Source organism: Ochlerotatus camptorhynchus, unplaced genomic scaffold (assembly GCF_037179485.1).
Source record: "Ochlerotatus camptorhynchus isolate MF236.1 unplaced genomic scaffold, CSIRO-AGI_Acam_v1.1 ptg000112l, whole genome shotgun sequence".
Lineage (NCBI taxonomy): Eukaryota > Metazoa > Arthropoda > Insecta > Diptera > Culicidae > Ochlerotatus > Ochlerotatus camptorhynchus.
Window position 1 is genome coordinate 2,303,513 of NW_027040602.1, and position 22,493 is coordinate 2,326,005.

Genomic DNA, 22,493 nt, shown 5'->3' on the forward strand with positions numbered 1-22,493 from the left:
GCAAATTTTCATTACGACGAAAGTAACAAAGGTAAACAAAGTCGAGCTATCAGTGTCAAACGGTGCTCCTGCTATTTCTGAATATAGGATCACATCCCATTTTTAAATTTATTTACCAGTCAAATTGCTTTTTGACTCTATCACCTCTCGATCAAAATATGTTTCGATGTTACATAAGTCACCCGATTTCTATGACGATGCCGTTTGTCTTAAGTAACAGCGCAAAGAAACTCGTGAAAAGTGTACGTTCGTCGTTTTGCTTTCTCATAATTAAAGTGAATAAATCAAACTGTTTGTTGCTAAGATGATTTCGGTGGTCCTAAACTGATAGGTAAGGAGACGTGATCGATAGTTCTCCCGAATATCCTGGTAAATACACTTTGACTTAAGTAACATTAGGGGGCCACCAAACGACGTATAGTAATTTTTAACTCAAAAACAAGTATTTTTTAGCATGAATTTGAAGAATTTAAACATAAATTTAGAACTGAATCTTTGCAACCCATCTGAGGGCAAACCGTGACCCATTGGTTTAGAAACTGTCAAAATTAAGATTGTCTGTCATGAAATCCATATAACTACGAAATAGTATTGAAATTAGTTATGAAAGTCAACTTAATCAGCAAATCCTCGATAGTATAGTGGTCAGTATCCCCGCCTGTCACGCGGGAGACCGGGGTTCAATTCCCCGTCGGGGAGGATAATTCTTTTTTACTGCTTTTTTGTTGTGCGGCATCCATAATTCTATAGAGCAAGGTTTCCTAAAATCATTTAGGATAAATCACCCATGTTCAAGCTGATACTAAGATACTAGGCCGTATATCAATAATATCGAAAGCAGCTTATCAAAAGATAATCTGATACGAACTAGGACACATAAATATCATCGGGTAGGTCAGTAAGTAGGTTTCAGAACCTAACTTCTCATTCCAATTTCCGATAAAGCTCTGGCCAATTCGATCTCGATGGCAGCGCACGTAATACAGTGCTTTCCCATTTTTGGCAACACGACCTCATGAGCCAATTATTTCCTCAAATGTGTGCTAGTGCTTTCTGGTTACTTATTCCAAGTAAAGAGGATCCCCAAAGAATGGTCCAGTTATATCAGAAATGGAATTAAGCGTGGGGTGTAATACGAATACATTCAGTAAATGAGTTCACTATTACAATTTTAACCGGATAATATACGTGGCAATTATAACGTACATTTATGCGACACTTGTTAGCCCCGACGGTTACATTTCATCGCATTGGTAAACAAACTAAGTCTCATCAACGCATTGCATTATGGTTCCCCCGTTGTGAGCTGCTGAGTGCTGGTCCGTCGTCTACCGACGATGATGGTGCAATTGCAATTGAGCGACTTTGAGTCCATCCGGGTGCACTGGCTGTTTCGAAATCTGCCCCACCGGGAGCTCCAACCAGCTCCGGTTGTGCTGCTGAGAGGCACGCGACGTCGTCGTTTCAAGCAGCGCGCTAAGCTGCGAATACAACCAAGGGACGGACGATGAGTTTTCGGCTAGTCTGCTATGTGTGTAGGTATAATGCATTGCGCACCGACCAGCAGTCAACCAACCGGCAGTGTGTTAAGTGATTTGTTTGAGCCGGTAATTGGACGTTAAAAAGACTGAATTAAGCTTAATATGTGCGCGCGTTTGGGACTTGAGCAGACTTTCACCAGCCGGTCAGTGGGTTGGCGGGAGATGGGCAATGGACCCCTCGCGAGGTGATTTATTGATCGTTTTTGGCCACGGCGACGACGATCATGGCGGACACTGCGCGGTTGCCATAAGTGTAAGATGAGCCACCGTGCGCAAGTGTGGGTGGCCCAATTTGGTTTCCTCTGATCTGATGATGAGGATGATGACGACATTCACGTGTTTTCGTTGGACAAGGAAGCGTAATAAAACGGGCCGGTTATTATGGCCAGACGCGGTTTTGGCATTCTTTGTTGGGAGTGGGTACACAGGAAATTGCAAATTAAGGAAGACGCGTTTGAAAAGAAATTAAAACTAACGGGCCGAGATGTCGAGCTGTTGAGGGTCTATTATCCGATTTTGAATGGAATATCCGAAGTAGAAAGTTTGATGGGTGATGGTTTCACAGGTCACATTATCAAATTAAGACTGTTAGTCATCTGGGATATTTTGATAAATAATTCACTTAATAATTATTGTTAATTCGATTATTTCAATGCATGGATATGACAATCCACAATGTTGAAAAGAACCTTTAATAGCTTGTAAAATATGATCGAATAATATCAAATTATTTCAAGATTATTTGAAATGTGCCATAACTTTTATAAACAGCGCAATTCACATGATTATGAACTGTTATTATCCGGATTTCACGCCAAATTTTCATCTAAATATACCAAATCGCAAGCAGAATCTTGCACTGCACGGTTTCACCAGTGTTTATTTTTATTTACCTCGCTGATTTGATTCAATTTTCTAACCACAGCTCTACTGTTCCCCGCCCCTGAGCAGCCCTCGTTCCAAATTCCTCGACCATGTATTTATTCTGTTTGAATTCGGTGCGAGTTACATTTCATCTCATTACGTTCCTTTTGGGAAGCTTGTTTTCAACCCAAACGTCGTCGTCGCCATCGTCGCCTTGCGTGTCCTCGCGTTTCCGCTCTTTGCCTGTCGAACCGAAAGATCTGTGCCATGCCACCACCAGCGCCAAGTCGAACAAAATTGTTTCGTCGAAACAACATCACCGTTTACACGGATTTTTGACCGCCCCGTGCAGAGACCTCACGTGTTTCCCTCCCACACCACACACACACACCAGGTGCTTGCTACCAGATGATCCGCAGCTACCTAGCTACTAGGTAGCCAAAAAAGAACACGCGGTGAGTGAAATGAATCTTATTATACGTTGAGCAAGCAGACGAATAGTAGACGAGAGGGGGATCTTCCTTCTAAGTCTACTTTTTCAATCGTTGGTCGAGTGGTAAGGTGAATGCTAAATATGATGATGTACAACACCTCCCCGAGGGGACATGAGAAGAGGCGAGCGAAAGACGCACATCTCAGTGCCCGTCAGTGTGAGTGTTGTGTCGTTACATGCTCACACGTTTGTTAAACGTCTCATTTGAACCTTAAGTGAAATGTTACAAATTCGTGTTCAAATGATGTAGCAGAAATTTTCGTCGAGGTATGTTCGAGGGAGTTTGCGTTGGAAGCAAGAAAGATTGATCTGTCGGCAGGTAGTTGCGGTTTTGGATCGTTTACAGTTACAAAAAGGCGTAATTATGTCAATTATTACTTAATAGGAGTAACAGATCTTTAGTTTTTTGTCATTAGAAAGAGTATGAGGGATCTAGGAGGATGGGGGGTAAAAATATTTGTTTCCGCCCGGGATCGAACCGGGGGCCTTCCGCGTGTTAGGCGGATGTGATAACCACTACACCACGGAAACTTGAATAATTGGTTGTTTCAGTTATTGATAGAGCAACGTTTCAAAAAGTTGCTTCTGCATGGATTAATTTATGTTTAGTATCGGTTAGGTTTGTGCTTGTTGTTTAAAAAAAAGTAAGCGGTTGTATCCAAAACACGACCGTAGATTTGACGTAGGATTACGAAAGGTATTTATGATGGCATAGCAAAAGTATAGTAAATATTAAATTGATTTCTTAACTCGTTATCAGTGAAAAATTTCAATAAGTTGAAATTAAAAAGCAATTTGAGAGTTCTATTGTGAGGTGCTCTGTCGATGTTCATATAGTACAAGCCAATCCTAGACTACATGTTTTGGATTCAAGCAAGCACATCAATCACAGAATACGAGCCTACCGGACGGTACCTACCTTTATTCAATGAAAATGAACTCTAAAACAACAATAATTTATGGTGATCCTTAAAAGGACCGTTTGGTCGTAATTTATTTACTTATTTATTTATTTATTCAGTCTTCGACGGTTTCGCACAGACTAATCTTAACCTATCACATTTACTCTTAACCTATTTTTAAAACAGAGCCTAGTTAAATTAAAATCGAAGTCATCACAAACAGCACACGAATACGCAAACATATCCCTTTACTGGAGCAGCCTTTCTACTGGTTTGCTAGATTAGAAAAGGGCTGGCAAAGTCCAATCCCACCCTTTGGAATGCTGGAGCTCTGTCACAGCGGCTTGAAGGAAGGTCTCCCATGAATTGCTCTGCGGCAGTGGGATTAACCTTGAAGCATTTAACGCAATCACGCGTAATCTTACGTACCGTAGATCGTCCATTAATAATCCAATATTGTCTTCGCAGGGTTGCTAGCAACGCAGTTGGTCCGATGTGCAGATTCTCCCGGTGGATGCACCGTATATAACTTTGAACCACGGGGCTTCTATTTGGCAAGATCCACTGATGCTTGCTCAGGTACGGTAATTGCGAATGGCGCAGACGACCACCAACCCGCAATAGCTCACCATCAAAAAATGGGTTCAAGGATTTAAGCTTCTTGGGGGACTCACCTGATTTCATCCTCATGATCTCTTCCGCAAATTCTTGACGCTGTACCACAAAAACTATTACCTTCATTGCATCTTGCATCTCAGGTATAGTTGGAAATATCGATAGCACACGCTTCTCCTTAATTCTTTCCTTGCAGTTCCGGCAAAAGCGCAGTGCATATGCTACAACGCGCTGCAGTTTCCGGAAACTCTCGAATCGTTTAAACACAGGTAACAGTTCGAGTTCCACTGTGGCACTAACGACAACCATGGTCTTGAGTTCGGGAATATCTTCATCTGGCAACGGTTCAGGAACATCCATTTGACATTCTTCACTTCTCAAAAACATTGGTCCGTTCCACCACAGATCACTTGTGGCCAAAATTTCGGCAGAAAGCCCGCGGGACACTATATCAGCAGGATTTTCTGCAGTGTTCACATATTTCCACGAAAAGCAATTTCCGGTAGCAGTAATCTCACCAACTCTATTTCTTACAAACACTTCCAGCTGTTCGGGATTTTTCTTCAGCCACGCTAGCACGATTTGGCTGTCTGACCACAACACTATTTTCCGGAAAGGCAGTTTCAAAGTTTCCAACACTTTCTTCACTAGACGATGCAACAACACAGCTGCCAAGAGTTCTTTTCGCGGAACCGTCAGTACTGACTTCGGCACTATCTTCGACTTTGCAGTCAACATCTTCATCTCATGGGACTTTCCAGGAATAATTGATCTTATGTAAACACAGGCTCCGTAAGCTTCCAAGGACGCATCTCCGAAAACATGGATCTCAAAGGCAATAGCATCAGATGACACCACTCGACGAGGGATTCGGATCTTCTTCACACCACTTAAGCATTTCAAGAAGTATTCCCAATTCTTGACCAATTCACTGTTTAATTCTTCGTCCCAATCGATCTTCTCACTCCAAACGTTCTTCATCAGCATCTTCCCAACGACAATCACCGGTGCAGCTAACCCCAGAGGGTCGAACATACTTGCAACTAACGACAGTACTTGACGCTTCGTCGGCTTTGCTATCTCAGGAAATGGCTTTGCAACGAAGATCAGTTCATCCGAGCACGGGTTCCACAGCAGACCAAGCGTTTTGATCACTTCGTTCACTCCAATTCCTTCAATGTTCACCAATTCTTCACGATCAACTTCCGGTATATGCTCGACTAGATCTGGACAGTTAGAAGCCCACTTGTGCAAATGAAATCCACCTGCCTCCAAGAGATGGATCAGCTGCGACTGTGCTTCACGTGCTTCATCAATGTCGTCGAAACCGAAAAGTGCATTATCTACATAAAAACAGTTCTTGACAATTTCGGCTGCCAATGGAAAATTGTGCCCTTCATCGAGTGCTACCTGTAACAATGCTCTTGTTGCTAGGAAAGGTGCTGAAGCAGTGCCATAGGTTACGGTTTTTAACTCCAGCACACGAAGTGGACGCGACGGATCCAATCTGAAGAATACTCGATGAAGACATCTGTGTACCTTCTCAAGGAACACTTGACGATACATCTTTGCTACATCCGTAGTCAGGACATAATGTGGAATTCGGAAACGAAGAGTTATCTCATCCAAAGAACACTGATTAAGCGATCCTATCTTCATGACATCATTCAACGAAAGGTCGTTAACCTTTGCCGATGCATCGAACACCACTCGACACTTGGTAGTAGTATTCGACGGACGCAAGACGGCGTGGTGCGGTAGGTACCACGCACCATCCTTAACTACTTCACTCTCGGAAATTTCTTCACAGTGACCGAGCTGCTCGTACTCAGTCATGAACTCGACGTATTGTTGCTTCAAATTTGGATCTTGTGCTAACCGTCTCTCCAAGTTGTGAAACCTCTTAAGGGCCAGTGAACGGGAACTTCTTAATTTACTGACATTCTCCTTGAGAGGCAATTGGACGACGTACCTCCCACTTTCGTCACGACGGTGTGTTTCTTGAAAATGTTGCTCACACTCTATAGCTTCCGAGGATAGTTTCACACCTGCAACTTCTTCAATTTCCCAGAACCTCTTGACAGTTCGATCCAACTCCTCAAGCGTAAGTGAATGCGAATGGACTACTGCATCGGACATTGTGTCATCGCAAACCCCACCAACGACCCAGCCCAGTTGGGTTTCTCGCAGACTTGGGAGATGATCAGCCAAATGCGTTTCTCCTGGCAGTAGCAATTTCAAGAACAGCTGATTTCCGAGCAACATATCTACCTTTCCAGTCTCGTAGAACATCGGATCAGCAAGCTGAATACCAGGTGGAATCTCCCATGGGCATACATTCACCGTGGAAGATGGCAAATCCGCCGTTACTCTTTCAGTCACCAAACACTTCACGTTGGCATTGAAACCAGAATGCCTTGAACGAATCTGCACCACGCAACTGCTTGACGCATGGCTCTTCGTGTTATTCACTCCTGCAACGACGACGTTGGAAGGAAACCGCTTCAAACCCAGGAACTCTATCATTGGCTTGCAAATCAAGTTAACTTGTGACGCACTGTCCAATAAAACGCGACACGGATGGGTTTTTTGATTTTCATCGATGATATCCACCACTGCTGTAAGAAGTAGCACTTGTTGGGTAGGCAATCTCTCGCTGCTACAACTAGCGGATGTTGCTTCTTCCGATGGCTTCGGCTGTTGTTCTTCTTTCTTCTGCGGTTGGGTTGATGGTGTGGTCTGTTCTTCTTCGGGTGTCGGCTTAGGTTTATCCTCAGCGTGCAACAGACTATGATGCCGGCGCTTGCATTTGTTGCAAGTTCTGTCTGACGGACAATTACTACCACGATGACCTTTCCTTAGGCAGTTGAAGCACAGGTTGTTCTCTCTTACCTTGACTACTCGTTGCTGAATCGACAATCCTTTGAACTCCGAGCATGTATAATTGAGATGACCTTTTCCACAAAAGTCACATCTTGATTCCGAATCCGTGCCAACTGCTGTGAGGGACCTTTGACTTTGTTTGGTTGCAACTGCGGATGGTTTAGCTTGTAAGTGATGCTGCTTTGTGGATGAATCATCGCATCGCTCCATAGTGAAGCACTCTTCCTTAAGATACTTCATCATTTGATCATAGCTGGGAAGATCGCCGTGCTTGACCGTGTGCTCCCAGCGCCTTCTGATGTCTCTGTCCAACGCGGCTGCAAGGACATGCACCAAGATGATCTGCGATACTCCTATGAACTCCTGCTCCAGGAACTTCAGACTCTCGACGTGTTTAGAGCATTCATCCAACAAACTCCTCAACTCCTCGTAGGTTCCCTTGGAAATCCTCTTTAGATTCAGCAAACCATGAATGTGTTTGTCAATGGTATGACGCTTGTTCTCGTATCTCTCCTCAAAGATCTCCCAGGCACGATTGTAGTTGCCTTCACTGATGGTTTTTGCATCGATTATACCAGCTGCACTTCCCATCAAAGTTTTGTCGAGATGATATAGTTTGACAGCTGGGGGATCAGGAGTTTTATCCACCAGGTCCTTGAACATTACCTTAAATTTTGGCCAGCTCTCGTAGCGACCATCGAAAGTGGGAATTGGTATCTTCAGAGGTTGGTGAACAATAATGGGAGCTTGAGGATGTGCGGTGGCTATGGTAGCTCCAGGCGCAGCTGCGGTAGCTTGCAGCTTAGCTAGTTGCTCCTCGAGCTTTACGGCTAATTTATCCTGAAGTTCATCGAACTGCACATAGTGCTGGTCGTGGTCTGCTAGATCTTGAGCAGGGACTAACGGTAAGATGCGTTCATTTAGGTCATTGTAGTCCTTCTGAACAGCATCTAGCTTCTTAAGATAGTGTCGAATCTGGGCCTCACTTAATTGAGGTTCTTCTTCTTCATTGTCGAACAAATAGTTAAATAATCTGGTTAGCTTACCTTTAGCCAAACCGCGACGGTGGACGAGAACGTCTACTTGCTCTGCCTTCGCCATCTCTTCTTGATGGTTCTTCTTATCCTTCACTTTTGGAGTCGTCGGTTTACCCACTCCTTCACCTTTCTTTGACATGACCAGAGAATCACCGAAACAATCCGAGCCTTATGCCCGAACCAAGCACGGAAAACAGCCAAGTCTATAATCACGGTGCCTGGGCAGAAATTGGTGTCCTCGTGGTCTCACGTCACTTAATTTTCTTCAGATTGATATTTTATAAGATGGCGTCTTTTTCGCTCATCAAACACATTGCCGTCTTTTTTCTTGTCCAACACTTGCAAAATGGCGTCTTCACTGCCGGTGGCAGAGTTCCAGTCTTCACAATTTCCGCAGTTCTTCCGAAATTCAATTTCACTTCACTTCATCGAACATCCGGTTCGGTAGGACCATTTTATGTTCAGTAGCGGACTGTATTTTCTCACGAGGAATTTCGGAAGGACATTTTGATGAAAAAAACACTTAACTTCTGTACTTTACTCATATATTTACGCTAATACTATAAAAATTAACTGTTCGCGACGAACGCTAGTGAGCTTCTGCTTGCACGAATGAATAGCTCGGTTTTGCTCGGTAGCGCCAATCTTCTCCTCTCCTTCGGTGCTTTCAATGTGTTGCCAAATTGATCATGGTAGGCCGGTCACATAAAAAGCTCAAATCAAAAATTTTCTTCGAGCTGTCATGACACATCCCGAACAGGCACCTTTGTTCGTAATCAGGAAGATTCACGGTATCATTCCACGGTAGGTTCCGGAGTGCAAATCGTATGAACATTTTTTGTATACGTTCAATGCGGATCTCCTGGGATGTGTGATATGGTGCCCAAACCGGGGCAGCGTATTCCAGAATGCTGCGCACTAAAGCACAAAAGAGTGATTTTAATGCGTACACATCGGTTAGTTGAGAAGCATTACGACGAATAAACCCGAGTACGGAGCAAGCTTTTGCTGTCATGGTGTTCACTGAATCTAATAGCGAATTCGTTTATTATTCAGTTCCAACCTGGATCGGGTATCAAGATTGGGTCTGCTTGTTTTCTAGCAAACGTCAGTTTGATCGTTTGTTTTTAAAACCTGGCACGGGTCGAGGTTCGCACTGACAAAAAGTTCGGGTTCGCACGGGTTGGAACTGGTTTCAACCCCGATAATAAACGAATTCGCTATAAGTTTAGAGTCAATTATAACTCCCAAGTCGCGAATAAATTGCACACGTTCTAGCGGAGTAATGTCAATTCGATATTGGTGAGTGAGCGTTGACAAACAGCGACTAAATGTGATCGTTTTGCATTTATTGATGTTCACGCTCATGCCATTCTCTTTGCACCAGATTGACACTACGTCGATGTCAGCCTGCAGTACAATACAATCGAGTACAGACGCGATAATTCTGAAGATTTTGAGGTCATCAGCATAAAGGAGCTTTCCAGAGGATATTCGAAGGCACAGGTCGTTAATAAAGAGGACAAAGAGCAAAGGTCCTAACACGCTACCCTGTGGGGTACGCCAGATGGTATGTCGAACGTATTGGAACGAGACGAGTTCACTTGCACAAATGCCTTTCGACCCGTTAGATATGACCTTATCCAGTCCGCAATCCAATCCGGAAATCCCATGTGTTTCAGTTTTTCTGTGGCATAGGCATGCGGGACGGTGTCGAACGCTTTCAAAAAGTCTATGTTAATAGAGTCCACCTGGTTGCGACGTTCTATCTCACGGAACAGTACGTTGGTATAGTACAGTAAGTTGGTTGTAGTAGACCGGTGTGGTATGAATCCGTGCTGATACTCAGAGATAATCGGTTTCGCTGCATTCAGCACGACCTTATGCACTAGTGATTCGAGAACCTTTCCCAGACAGCAGAGAATTGAAATCTCTCGATAGTTTACCACATTGTTTAAACTGCTGTTTAAACAGGAATCATTGACGCGGTTTTCCATAAACTTGGGAACGTTTTATGTTCTAACGAACAGTTAAACAGTAACGTCAATGGTTCAACCAGAGATGCAGCGCAGTTCTTCACTAATATCGGTGGCAGACCATCGACTCCCGCTCCTTTCGAAGCATCTAATTTAGCCAACGTACTTAACACTTCGTCACAAGAAAAACTGAAGATTGGAAGGTGGATACCATAAGATGGCACGTGTTGGAAACAATCCGGGCGAGGTACAGGAGAAGTTGAACAGAATACACTTTGAAAAAAAATTCGAAAAAAGATTGGCAGCATCTTCAGGTGTGCTGGCCATGGAATCACCGTAGATAACGTTATTCGGTACACGATTGCTAGCCTTTTGCTTTTTAACATACCCCCAGAACATCGACGGATTTTGTTTTAGGCTGGATTCAAGTTTGCGCATGTATACTTGGTAGCTTGAAGAGAGAAGTTCATTATAGGATGATTCAATTAGATGAAGGAAATCTCTGTTCTCGTTCGATTTATCAGCGAAATATCGTTTGCGTGCTTTCCTCAGTCTATTAAATACGCTGATTTCGCAATTCAGCCATCCACCAAGGCTTCCTGTTGACGCAACTTGAAATACGACGGCGACGAGGAACAATTGAGTGAATAATCTCATACAGCTTGTCATAAAACAAGATAACGTTTGCATCAACAGTGTGTTCATGTAGAAGAAGCTGCCAGTCGATCGACGAAAACGCGGCATTAAGTTAATCAAAGTTGCATTGCCTGAAATCTGGGTCAACTGCATCGGAATCCGCGTCGATTTGTTGGTTTATGATGACGCTGTGCACATCCACTAGTAAAATAAACGGTGGGTGATTGGCGTCGGTGGATAAGAGTGGAAGTGGTGGCCGCAGTTCTTCAATGACATCTGGAGAATTCGTGAATGCTAGATCTAGTAGTTTACTGTTCGGGTTCGTATAAGAATTCACTTGAACCAGCCCGCACGCAGAGATGGATTCGGTGAGATTGAGTTCTTGTTCACTGGAAGCGTTCGAAGGTATAAACCCATTAACGTCCTCATCGAAGCACCATTGCAGATGAGGAAGATTGTAGTCCCCGAAGAGTAGAATAATGTCATTGTCCGACGAACGATCCGATAAGTTCTGGACAGCCGTAACGTGAGCCGAATATAAACTTGCGTCGGAATTCGGGGGAAGATAGATGCCAATGATCGACAGCGAATGGTGAGGAAGTGTTACTCGTACAACAATTTGTTCAAGCTGTCTACAATCGTCCAAAGAAACCGCAGTACAGTGCAAAATATTTTTAACAGCTACGAAAACTCCACCACCCCTCGAAGAATTACTAGTAGTTTCACTTCGATCACACCGAAATATAGAGTAGTCGGAAGTGAGTTCCATATCGCTTATATCAGACCGGAGCCATGTTTCGGTAAAAACAATTATATCGTAGTCGCAGCTCGATAGCCTTAACTTCAATTCTGTCGTTTTAGTGCGCAGACCTCTGACGTTCTGGTAGAAGACGGATAGAAAGTTGTGTCCTGAATGAGCTGCATCATTATTGCTGCTGGTCACTACCATGCTGTTTGGATAGTTAAACTCGCTGACGTTTGAAGAGGGACAGTTGATTGCAACGCTAGAACCAGTAGATTGATCAGAAGTTGAACGGCTTAAAACAGAAACGTACTTGCCAAAGATAGCGGGTTGGAAGACCCCTTCTCTGACCCCACACACAGGGCCAGGACGACTGTTGGCCGATGACGGGAAAAGCTCGACTGTGGTAGGGGGATTAGGGGCTTCCATGTAGCCAGTATCGTTGCGTCCTAGAGGTGAAACATGCTGAGTTGAAGGTCTTGAATAATGACGGCTAAACGGTGTAGTACTGAAACCAAGCAACGAATTGGGCTGAACAAGAATGAATCGTACTTGCCTGCTGTATTCGTTTGGAAGACCACGTTTCCAAACTCACACACAGGGCCGGGACGACTGATGGACGATGGCAGGAAAGGCACGACTGTGGTGAGAGGATCGGTGGCTTCCATAGGGCGAACACCGTTGCGTGCCAGAGTAGATGAAAGTTGCGTAGAGTTGCGAGTAGTTGATGTAGAGTGTATCGATAAACTTATTGTGGAAGTATTGGTGGTCGTAGGTTGATTGGAGCCGCGTCGTTTTTTGATTCAAATTCACGTACATTTACTCCATCAGGCCAGTAGAATGAATCCCCTTACAGTGGTTTCCAAGTCGGGTAAAACGGATACTTTGAAGGAGACAAAGGTTAGCTCGTTGACTTGTTTGCCTCTAGGTACCAGCTTCACACAGCGCACCGTAGAATTTTCGATGTTGAAGGTTCCGCGGAGGTATTCCAGGACATCTTCTTCAGTCTGCTCGACGTGGAAAGGGGTAATGTAGAATGGTTTCAACACTTCGATTGTGTCGGTATTGCTTTGCTGCCTTCGACGTTCGTTTCTCAAAACAACCCTTAAACGGTTAGATTGTCCGTGAGGCCCTCGGTTATTTGTCAAGGTAGCTGTTGAGGTAACCGTGGTTCCAGTTCCAGGTGCGGTGATTGATGCAACAGTTGTGCAGTTCTTGGCAGCGGTGTTCATGGTTATTGTAGAGGCGACGGTGCATGTAGCAGTAGAGCTGTTAGTGGTAGCAACGGAAGTGGCATTCTCATTCGATCTAGTGACAGTTGTGGCAAGGATAGCAGTTGGAATGGCGGTCGTGGTGGTGGTGAGAGCAGCAGAACGCCTTACAACAGAAGCAGCGGTGGTTTCTGAAGTTATGGGTTCGTCATGTTCACCGAAAATATTCCCTAGGCTAGAATGCAACGAACTATTCAGATTTAACCGATCTATGCTGTGGTGAAAATCAGTGGGAGCACCAGCTGGATGCTGATGGAATCTCAAATCGACATTCGATTCCCTTCTCAGGTGTGGAAATGATGTCTTCAAATTTTCAGCATACTGTCCAATCCGAAGGTCAATAGAGTCTACTCGTATTGAGGGATCACGCAGTGCTCTGAGTATGTGCGATTCACGATAAACGATTGTTGGGTTAAAGTTAACTCTGCAAGCATCGCAAAACCACAGTAGACCGACATTGGATGACCATGCCTTGAAGTTGGTAACGTTGAGCCCAGCACAATTGAAGTGGAACAGTCTGTTGCAGACTCCACTGCAGAGAACGTATTTGTCATTGCCGTCAATAGGCTCCGAACAAGTATTACAAGCTCTCATGACGATGAGAAATCTCTTCCCGTTCCGAGAGACGAACCAGCCCAAGGCTGAAAGTCTCTTTAATAAAGAAAAAAGAAAAAAAAATCTCTTCCCGTTGTTTAATGCACCGCAATATTACGGTGATCCAAGTAAGAATGAAAGCTGTATGCAACGTTCAGGTTACTCAGATGTGCTAGCTTCCAAAGTTTACTGGTAGATGGCGCTTCGGAAGAGAGACAACGAGTAAGTAGGTATGAGCGATTACGATGATACAATGCGTATTTCACAAAAACACAATTGCATAAAACACTGTGGCACAACTAGGTAAACAACACTAGATTCCGATATGCTTTGACCAAATATTGCACTAACGAGCGCGTCCGATAATAAACAGCGCGTCCGATAATAAACAGCGCGAAAAAACAACGAAAAACGGCGAATTAAAATCTGCGACGACAACAAACAAAGAGTGATGTTGGACAGTGTTGCCAATAATGGTAAGTAATGGTTGAGTAATGCTGAGCTATTAGGGTGTTCAACACGGATGAGGCTGGCGAGCTGTATGTTGTTTGGATTTGGAGCAAGAGTGACGCACTTGGCATAGATCAACCACAGCGACTCACGAAGAAACTTATTTTGATCCATAGCGGTGCGGCTTCTTCCTCCTTGTGTTGCTCATGTGCTCCTGTGTACTGGAGAACAATGTTAACGCCACACGCTGAAAGCACTGCTGCTTCTGATGCTGCTGCTGCTGACACCGACGACCGAACACCACCACACACGGTTCAGTAAAACAGGATCGAATTAGATTTTTAAATCTGTGTTAGGGAATGCGCTGTTTGCAGGCAATCGGTGATTTTTTTGATCACCATTGCAACAGTTGGACATTTGTGTATTTTTCAATGGTTACCTATAGAAAATTGATAACGTGTTCAGTTTAGCAGATTGGTAGATAAATTTACAATCGATTGGCTTGTTTAGAATTTAAATCCATCTGTTATTGACAGAGTTATATGTGGTCAAAACCTGACCTCTTTTCGTAATGCGGTCGATTTTGGTTTTTTTTAAATTGCACCCCCAATATGTAGCCGAAAGACGTAATTCTACGTCAAAAAGGATATTTACATATTAAAGTCCATCAAAGCAGTGCTCAATAGGTCTGTAAAATGGCCCATACTTAAATGGGCGCACAGACCAAATTTATTGCATAATTGTTTGTTATGGCAATCACTCACTTTTCTCCAAAAAAATTACTTTTTTCATAATGAAGTACTTGACATTTAAAAAATCATGGCACAAAAAAGTCACTTATAATCGAACTGACCACTGAGACAAAGTTGTAGGAGAAAAAGAAAGTTTTTGTATTAACAATATACACGGTATTTTTATAATCATATCAACCGAAACGATATTGCAAAAACTTATGTATCCGAGCAAACCCGACCATGATTTTTGGAACACTAATACTTCATATCACGATTGATCAAAAAAATTCAATATTGGCAGCCATAAACTGGAAACATCAGAGAAATTTAAATTGCAAAATTTGCAAATGTTTGCCTTAAGCCCGCTTTACAAAGCATACAATGCGATGCATAATTTTGCTGTAAGAAAAGTCAGATGATATTGAACATGTCGAATCGATAAGTGAAGATTTATGATGTCAAAAAAAAACATTAAACCAATTTTAAGGTAGTCCTGAAAAAAAAATCCAGTTATATCGCGCAAGAATTACGATGTAGAAACTTTGTGACTTCAGCAAAGTTTAATTAAATGCATAGTTCTAAAACTTTACTCAAGAAATAATCCTTATGATTGCTAAATAGTTAGTTTTTTTAAGTGTACTACCACCTTAATAAAATTACAAGTGCATATTTCAAGCGCAACTATTCAAATCGACGTATCTGATTTTGTTAACAATCACTTCAATCGACGATTTGTGGCAACTGCTAACTCACTCATAGAAACTAACCACACCAGCTAGTTGGGGAAATATTGATAATGATGCCTGTTTGTGTGGATGAGTTGAGCAGTCAAGAAAAATTGTCGATTAAAGAGATTGTTTACAAAAGAAGATACATTGATTTGAATAGTTATGCTTGATTTGACAGATGAAGAATAACATTTCAAGAAACATCTTCAATGAAACCTAAACACCAAAACTTCGGAAGAGGGTTTTGACTGGTTCCACTGGACTATGGTGAGATCTGACTCTTCTTACATGTTTATTAAATAGAGTATGTATCGATCTAATTTTTGACCAACTAAGCATAAGCTGAACTTCATCTCTCTCTTTCGAGCTAGTCTGAACATCAAGGGAAGTGTTTATACTAAAGATGACTTCCAAATTTACTTACCTCTCCGCGATAAAAAGTCACAAATTGTTTATATTTCGTTAAAAATACAACACTGTTTTTCGAATATAAATTGGGCCTACGAGCTAATATTTCGTTTAATCCATTAACGCCAAGTGATTTATTTATAGACAAGCATTTTTTGTATATATTATCATGTCTTAACAGAAATTGGGAACGTAAATTATGATTTCAATATCACTTAAATGATCTTTGGAATATTTTTAATAATGTGACAATAATCCTTGAAAAACGGAGGTCAAAAACGACTTGGACGTTAACGGGTTAAACACATTGAGACGCCATAGGATTTACTTTATGGCACACAAATGAAGACATAAAAGGAAAGGAAAATGAGCGTCATCGAGATGGGGGGACAAGATGAACAAAAACTAATAAAGAGAGGCAAAAGTCAAAGTAATTAAAGTTGTATTCTAGACATTTACAGAAACATGTAAATTGACTGTATATAGCTGAGTTAGGTCCTGGGCACTCATTTTGATTTTCATTAATTTTTCTTTTTGAACTCTCATGTGATTTTATGCATCTCAAAAAAATCTTATAATTTGTTTATTTGATAAGGCAATATTTTTTTATGGAGCCGAAAGTCTTTTAAAAACAATTCTACAATCAATAAAAACACTATTTCGAAGCAAGGTTGCAAAGACTCATTTCAGCTAAAACAATGTTTTTCTAAATTATGAGATAATTAGATGCCATGATCAAATTTTGAATTGGCAGGATACAAGAAGAGGTTGCAAAGAATGTGTTTGACATATTAAACCTGTTTATTTCACTTCATGAGAGTCACAATCAGCAATTTTTCACAAACTCACTCACTCACTCACTCACTCACTCAGCGATCACAAAATCGCTGATTGTGACTCATAGAAAGCAAAATTTACAGGTTTTATGTTTCCAACGCATACTTTGTAACCTCTTCTTGTAAGTTACAAGTAAAACATGCCATCATACCATCTTTTGGTTTTATTATTCCGAAAAACATTATTTTAGCTGAAATGAGTCTTTGCAACCTTGTTTCGAAGCAATATCGTAGGCGCCGTGAAAATGAGCCATTTTTTTTGTCTTTATTATAGACATTTTTAGCCATATCCCAAGTAACAATTTCGGTTTTATTAGGGGTCCTGTAGACCATGATTTAGCCTTGTAGCATGCTATAAAACCTCCATAAAACTTGCAATGTTATTAGGGATGGCTAGTTCATTTCTTAAGATAGTAAAAAACAAGAAAGAAAAAAATTGGGTTCTCACAAGAAGATTCCCAATGTTGGCTGTAATACATTTATCTTGCAAGAATGAAAAGGTGTAGAAAACTGCCAAAAGGGCCAACAAACTGTAAATACAAACAAGGAACACTCAGATATTGTTGTAAAGGTTCGCCTCCTTTAGGAAAGCTATGAGGGCGGCTGCTGCCGGGGACTCGTCGCCCAAAAGGTTCCGAATGCTGATTGACTCCAAGCCGAAGGCAGCACGAAGGTCCTCCAGCTCCACGCAGTTCACGAGGATCTGCTCCACGGTGGCTGGCACTCCGCAGGTTTCGCAGGTCCTCCGGAACGGTGTTCCTCCGAAGTTGTGGGAGACTCTGCTGTGCCCGGAGCGCAGCCTTGACACCACTCGTTGTTCTCTTAGGTTTGTTCGATCCTTCCAGGTTCCGGTGGTCGCCTTAATCTTCCGGTGTCCCAGGCTCTCCGAACCGTCCGTTTGATCCACTTTTTGACATCTTGGAGCGGTACATTGCCGGTGGACCTGGGTACAATGTGGCCTGAGCCGGCATGGTTGGCTGTTGCGTTCCCTTGGATCCCACAGTGACCGGGTACCCACATCAATACAGTGTTGGGCACCGCATGCTTTACCGTCCCTTGGATCCACGGATGCTTTGGTGTTTCTGTTGTTAGGGCCAATATCACGCTATGTGAGTCAGTTACGACTAATATCGGCCGGTAACTTAACCGCGTGGAGAATGGCCGCTGCCACAGCTGAGAACACCGAGCGATCTGCTCACAAGCCGACCATCTCCGGTGACCCCCATTCCCACTCCGCTCCTGGAGAGGGAGCCGTCGGTGTACCTAACTTTTTTTTTTAAGCTTTATTAAAGAGATTTTTAGCCTTAGGCTAGTTCATCTCTAGGGTGTACCTAACTTCATAACCTTGGTAGTGCGCCTCGAGAGTTTCGACAACTGTCCGGCGTAAAGCCAGCGAGTTGTCTCCTGCCCTGAAGCGGTCCTTGATTCGGCTGTCAATTTTGTTCTTGTGCGATTGCCAACTTTTGTCTCCGTGCCAGTGGATCCTGGCCACTGGAGGGAGATCTACGTCGGCGGCCGTGCGGAGGAGTCGGTTCGCCTCGTCGAGGAGAACATTCCTGTTGTTTCCCGACGTTTTAGCGAGAAAGGCAGCGGCTTTGGTAGCAGTAGCTGCGGTGAAAACGTGCCTAAAAGGTAGGATACCGGCGTCGGCTGGGGTAGAGGGCAGGAGACCGGAGACTGTTCGAACGAAGCCGTTGTACACCGGTTCCAGAATCTGGACGGCTTTCTCGGCGGCAAGGCATGTAATCTCTACACCGTACAATAGGCGACTGTCGATGATGGCTCGAGCTACGCCGAAGTGGATTTCACGATTGTTGGATCGGTGGAGGCGGAAGATGGTCTTAATCAGGTTGGACCGACTGCTACAGTCCTTCTTTAAATTCCGATCGAAGAGCACTCCCAGTTTTTGGCCGGTATTGCTTGTTTTTTAATAATGATGGGCTGTCCGTTGTTGCGATGCCTGGTGGTACATATATGGCAGCGCACGCTCTTCCCGGCGGAAAGCTGGAAACCAACAGAGTCAGCCCATCTGACCACCGAGGAGACTGCCGCTTGCGCTCTCAGTTTCGTCATCTGCAGGGTGGGACCCACCGTTACAATGATGACGTCATCCGCGTAGACGAAGATGTAAACGTTCTTGGGTAGTTGGTCAAAGACCCCATTCATGGCCACCAGGAAGAGGGTGACCGCGATCACCGAACCCTGTGGCACTCCGGTTTCCTCACTGAAACTTCCGGATTGCATGTTTCCGACCGAAACTCGAAAATTCCGGACGAAGTGAAGGATGTGTCCTCTCAGGCCGCAATCAACAAGCTTCTTCAATACAGCTGGTGTCCATGTTCGGTTGAACGCTTTGGAGATGTACAGCGAGACGATCTCCGCGTGATGACCTTGAGGACTTCCCCAAGAGTGGCAAAGTAGGTGGAGGTGCCATACCCTTGCCTGAAGGCGTGCTACCGATGGTCAAGCAGCCCCTTGGCCTCAAGATATTGCTTCAGCCTACTGTTGCCCATCCGTTCCAGGACTTTGACCATGCAGCAGGTCAGTGCAATGGGACGGAACCCAGTGATGTCTTCGGTCCTGACATTGGTTTTCGGTAACGGTATAGCAAGGCTTTCTCTCCCAGTTTTTCGGGTATTCTACAGCGGTCCAGAGTTGGTTGTAAAGGTCGAGAAGTTTCGTTTTGCCTTCGGGTGGAAGGTGCTTTAGCAGCGGGTAGTTGATTTTGTCCGGTCCGGCCGAGTTCCCGTTGCTCCGACTGAGAGCGAACACGAGTTCTTCCCAGGAGAGTGGGCTGTTGATCGGTAGGTCGTCGTTGTCTGGAGGAATTCCGAAGGCAGACACAGAGGACAGAGAGGGGCCGACTCGCTGTTGGAAGCTTTCGCTGTACTCCGAGATGCCGGATAGTTTGGCGAAGTATTTGCCCAGTTCGTCTGGTACGACGGTTCAATCAGTGATGGTGACGGTGTCTGTTCGAATCTGAAGCGGAGATTATCGCCGCTTGCCGTTAAGGGCGATTCCATAACTCCTCTGACGATTGTTCGGCGTTGATACTCTCCGACCAGCAATTTTGTTTCGCCGTCCGGATCTCCTGTCGGCATTTGTTGTGCTGCTGGCGATAGTTCGCGAGGACCTTTTCTCTTGCTGGATCGTTTGGGGAGGTGCGTTTGAGCTTCCGGAGTGCTTTTACTGCCCTTCAATTGTATGAAAGGGTCATAAAGGTGGGAGCGGAAAATTTAACGAGCACTTACGCTTAATTCGTGCGATAGAGGAGAATCTCTTTCCAATGTTAAATTCCTACAAAACGATGTAAAAGACGTTGAAAGGAGATGAAAATTTCACTTTATATCCACGAAATATTAACGACAGAGTGTTGACAACTCCAGGCAATGTGTATGGAAAGCGTTCATTTTCCAGGCATATTGAGCCCATCCCTAACATAGAAATAAATTTATTTTATTATCCTATATTGACGACACATCTTTTCATAACCCACCCACTCACTTGTGCTCTACACCAATCGGTGTTATTTCAAAACTATTGTCAGGTGTAAAAAATATTTGGTTCCATCCAGGATCGAACTGGAGACCTTCTGCGTGTAAAGCAGACGTGATAACCGCTACACTATGGAACCTGTTCTGATGAATTAAACATAAAATGTGATTTGGAATATCATCAATTCATATTCGAACAACAACATATGAAAATATTGACTGTCATGAAACAATTTGAAATTAGTTTTTTATCGTGATGCTTTCCTTAGTCGATGGTCCCATAAATAGCAAGTTAGGGAGAGTTTTCGTTGTTATATGTTTCCTTAGAACCTTATAAGCACTATAGTGTTATATGGTGGAAGGCTTGAAAGACTGTTCTACAAAGTATGGTATTGTGATAATAGTATTCATTATATACAAATGAGTCCAAATTCTTGGAAGATAATTGAGGTCCAATATTATCTAATAAAACGATTAGTGAAATCCAGTGAAATTAATTTTTCAAAGTTTACAAAGGCATATACTTACTCAAAATCCTATGTCTCTCTGTTCAGGTAATGAATCGGTCTAATTTAAAAAATAATATCTTCTATAAACTTAAGAAGTGAGATTATACATAATTTCCAAAAGTGTTATCAAATAAACGAACCAGAACCCAAATCATTATGCTTTTCCTTAACATCGACAGAAATCCCCACACCAGTCCAGCATCAAAAACCCCATTCATCCACCATACATCTCGTCGGCTCGCGCCAAAATCATCAACTTCATCAAGATCAATCTCTAATTGCCTCGACAGAAATCTCCTACGACATTATTCAAATCATTTATCTCCTAAATAAACACGGTGGCAGCCCGAGCAGCCGCAGCCGCAGCAAGAGTTCCCCCCATTCATCACATCGCAAATCACAATATATTCAAATATTTTCCCTCGTCAACACGCGCTCGGGGCTCTGGCTCGAGTGGTGGCCACCAGCAGAGCGAGCTTTGACCATTGACTCGTTTCGCCATTCATCATCCTTGGCTCGGCTCTCTAAACTAGGTGGATTTTTCCTGCCCTTGCTTGCGCTCGCTGTCGTCCCCATACTCCGCGTAGAATTCTAAAGCGTTGAACAGTAAATTTAGTAGCTCACTGACACACAAACACACAAACACACACACGTAAGTGGCAAAGTAAAGTAGCAGCAGCAGTAGCGATGACCCCCTCTCGTTCATAAACATTCATAAAACAAATGAAAAACAATGATTTAATTGGTGGTTGCGCGTCGAACGCCGGATGGTCATTTTTCAGTCGACTTTTGCTTGCCTCCCACACAAATATGCATATCGACAGATTGTGCGCTTTCTTGCTTTAGCACTCTAATAGATGGGCGTCGGGCATGGAATGGGAAGTTTATCCGAAACCATGGAATAATCGACGATGGTTGATTGATTGCTTCTGACCGAAAATGTTGAAATCCGTTTTTACAACGTTTGTTACCATTCGTTCATGGTTAGGAAATTTGCGAAAATATTGAATTAGAATACAATTGTTAAGCAAGTGTGCAATATGAGTTTACTTAATTTGTGTTCCCTGGTCCTGGAATTGATGCTTATGCCAGTAAAAATTCCAAAACAGAGTTTTTTAATAAATCGTTAACTGAACTATTTGGAACGTAATTTGCTGATGATAGATTTATCATGCTGAAGGATAAGAGCCTAGCCGATGTCACATACTACTTTTACATTTTATTTGAGAATTCAAAAGCGATTTCACTTCATCGTAAGCGTCGGTGGTGTAATGGTCAGCATAGTTGCCTTCCAAGCAGTTGATCCGGGTTCGATTCCCGGCCGACGCAGTATTATTTTGGCCAAATATTTGACCAGTATTTTGATTCACCTTACTATAGCGAACGAGTGTTATACTTTTTTTTTTATTTTTAATCAATTTAGCTATGGCTTATCACGCTTATCACCGTCGCACTTTCTGCGTATTGTGCATTGTGTAGCCTTTGGCAATAAATTGATAAGAGTTTCTCTTCTTGATGATGATGCAGGGGATAATCACCGTTCTCTATAGCCGTGATCGTCTAGTGGTTAGGACCCTACGTTGTGGCCGTAGTAACCCAGGTTCGAATCCTGGTCACGGCAATGATTCCCTAAAAAGGATCATTGTCACGGAGAGAACATTTTTTAAGATGATTTGGTATTAACCCTTCATGCCTATGTATCTTGAAATACTACCTCCTACCATCCATGCAGTTTTTCTGTTATTCAAGTCCTGCATTTTGCTCAGCAGATTCAAGAAGC

General features: G+C 43.2%; 1 protein-coding gene and 4 non-coding genes across 5 annotated transcripts; 2 read left to right on the forward strand and 3 right to left on the reverse strand.

The window, feature by feature from the left end:
* Positions 1-627: 627 nt before the first annotated feature.
* TRNAD-GUC (transfer RNA aspartic acid (anticodon GUC)) lies at positions 628-699 on the forward strand. The gene has a single exon. It is a non-coding gene; the product is annotated as a tRNA-Asp (tRNA).
* Positions 700-1,328: 629 nt separating this feature from the next.
* LOC135699567 (uncharacterized) lies at positions 1,329-8,474 on the reverse strand. The gene is made up of 2 exons (XM_065219838.1): positions 4,950-8,474; positions 1,329-1,481 (listed from the first exon to the last, which is right to left on the reverse strand). Exons 1-2 carry the CDS (start codon positions 8,472-8,474, stop codon positions 1,329-1,331), a joined length of 3,678 nt encoding a protein of 1,225 aa, XP_065075910.1.
* On the reverse strand, positions 3,357-3,429 carry TRNAV-AAC (transfer RNA valine (anticodon AAC)). The gene has a single exon. It is a non-coding gene; the product is annotated as a tRNA-Val (tRNA).
* An 11,797-nt stretch (positions 8,475-20,271) lies between the features above and the next one.
* Positions 20,272-20,344, reverse strand: TRNAV-UAC (transfer RNA valine (anticodon UAC)). Its single transcript has one exon. It is a non-coding gene; the product is annotated as a tRNA-Val (tRNA).
* Positions 20,345-21,970: 1,626 nt separating this feature from the next.
* TRNAG-UCC (transfer RNA glycine (anticodon UCC)) lies at positions 21,971-22,042 on the forward strand. The gene has a single exon. It is a non-coding gene; the product is annotated as a tRNA-Gly (tRNA).
* Positions 22,043-22,493: the final 451 nt, after the last annotated feature.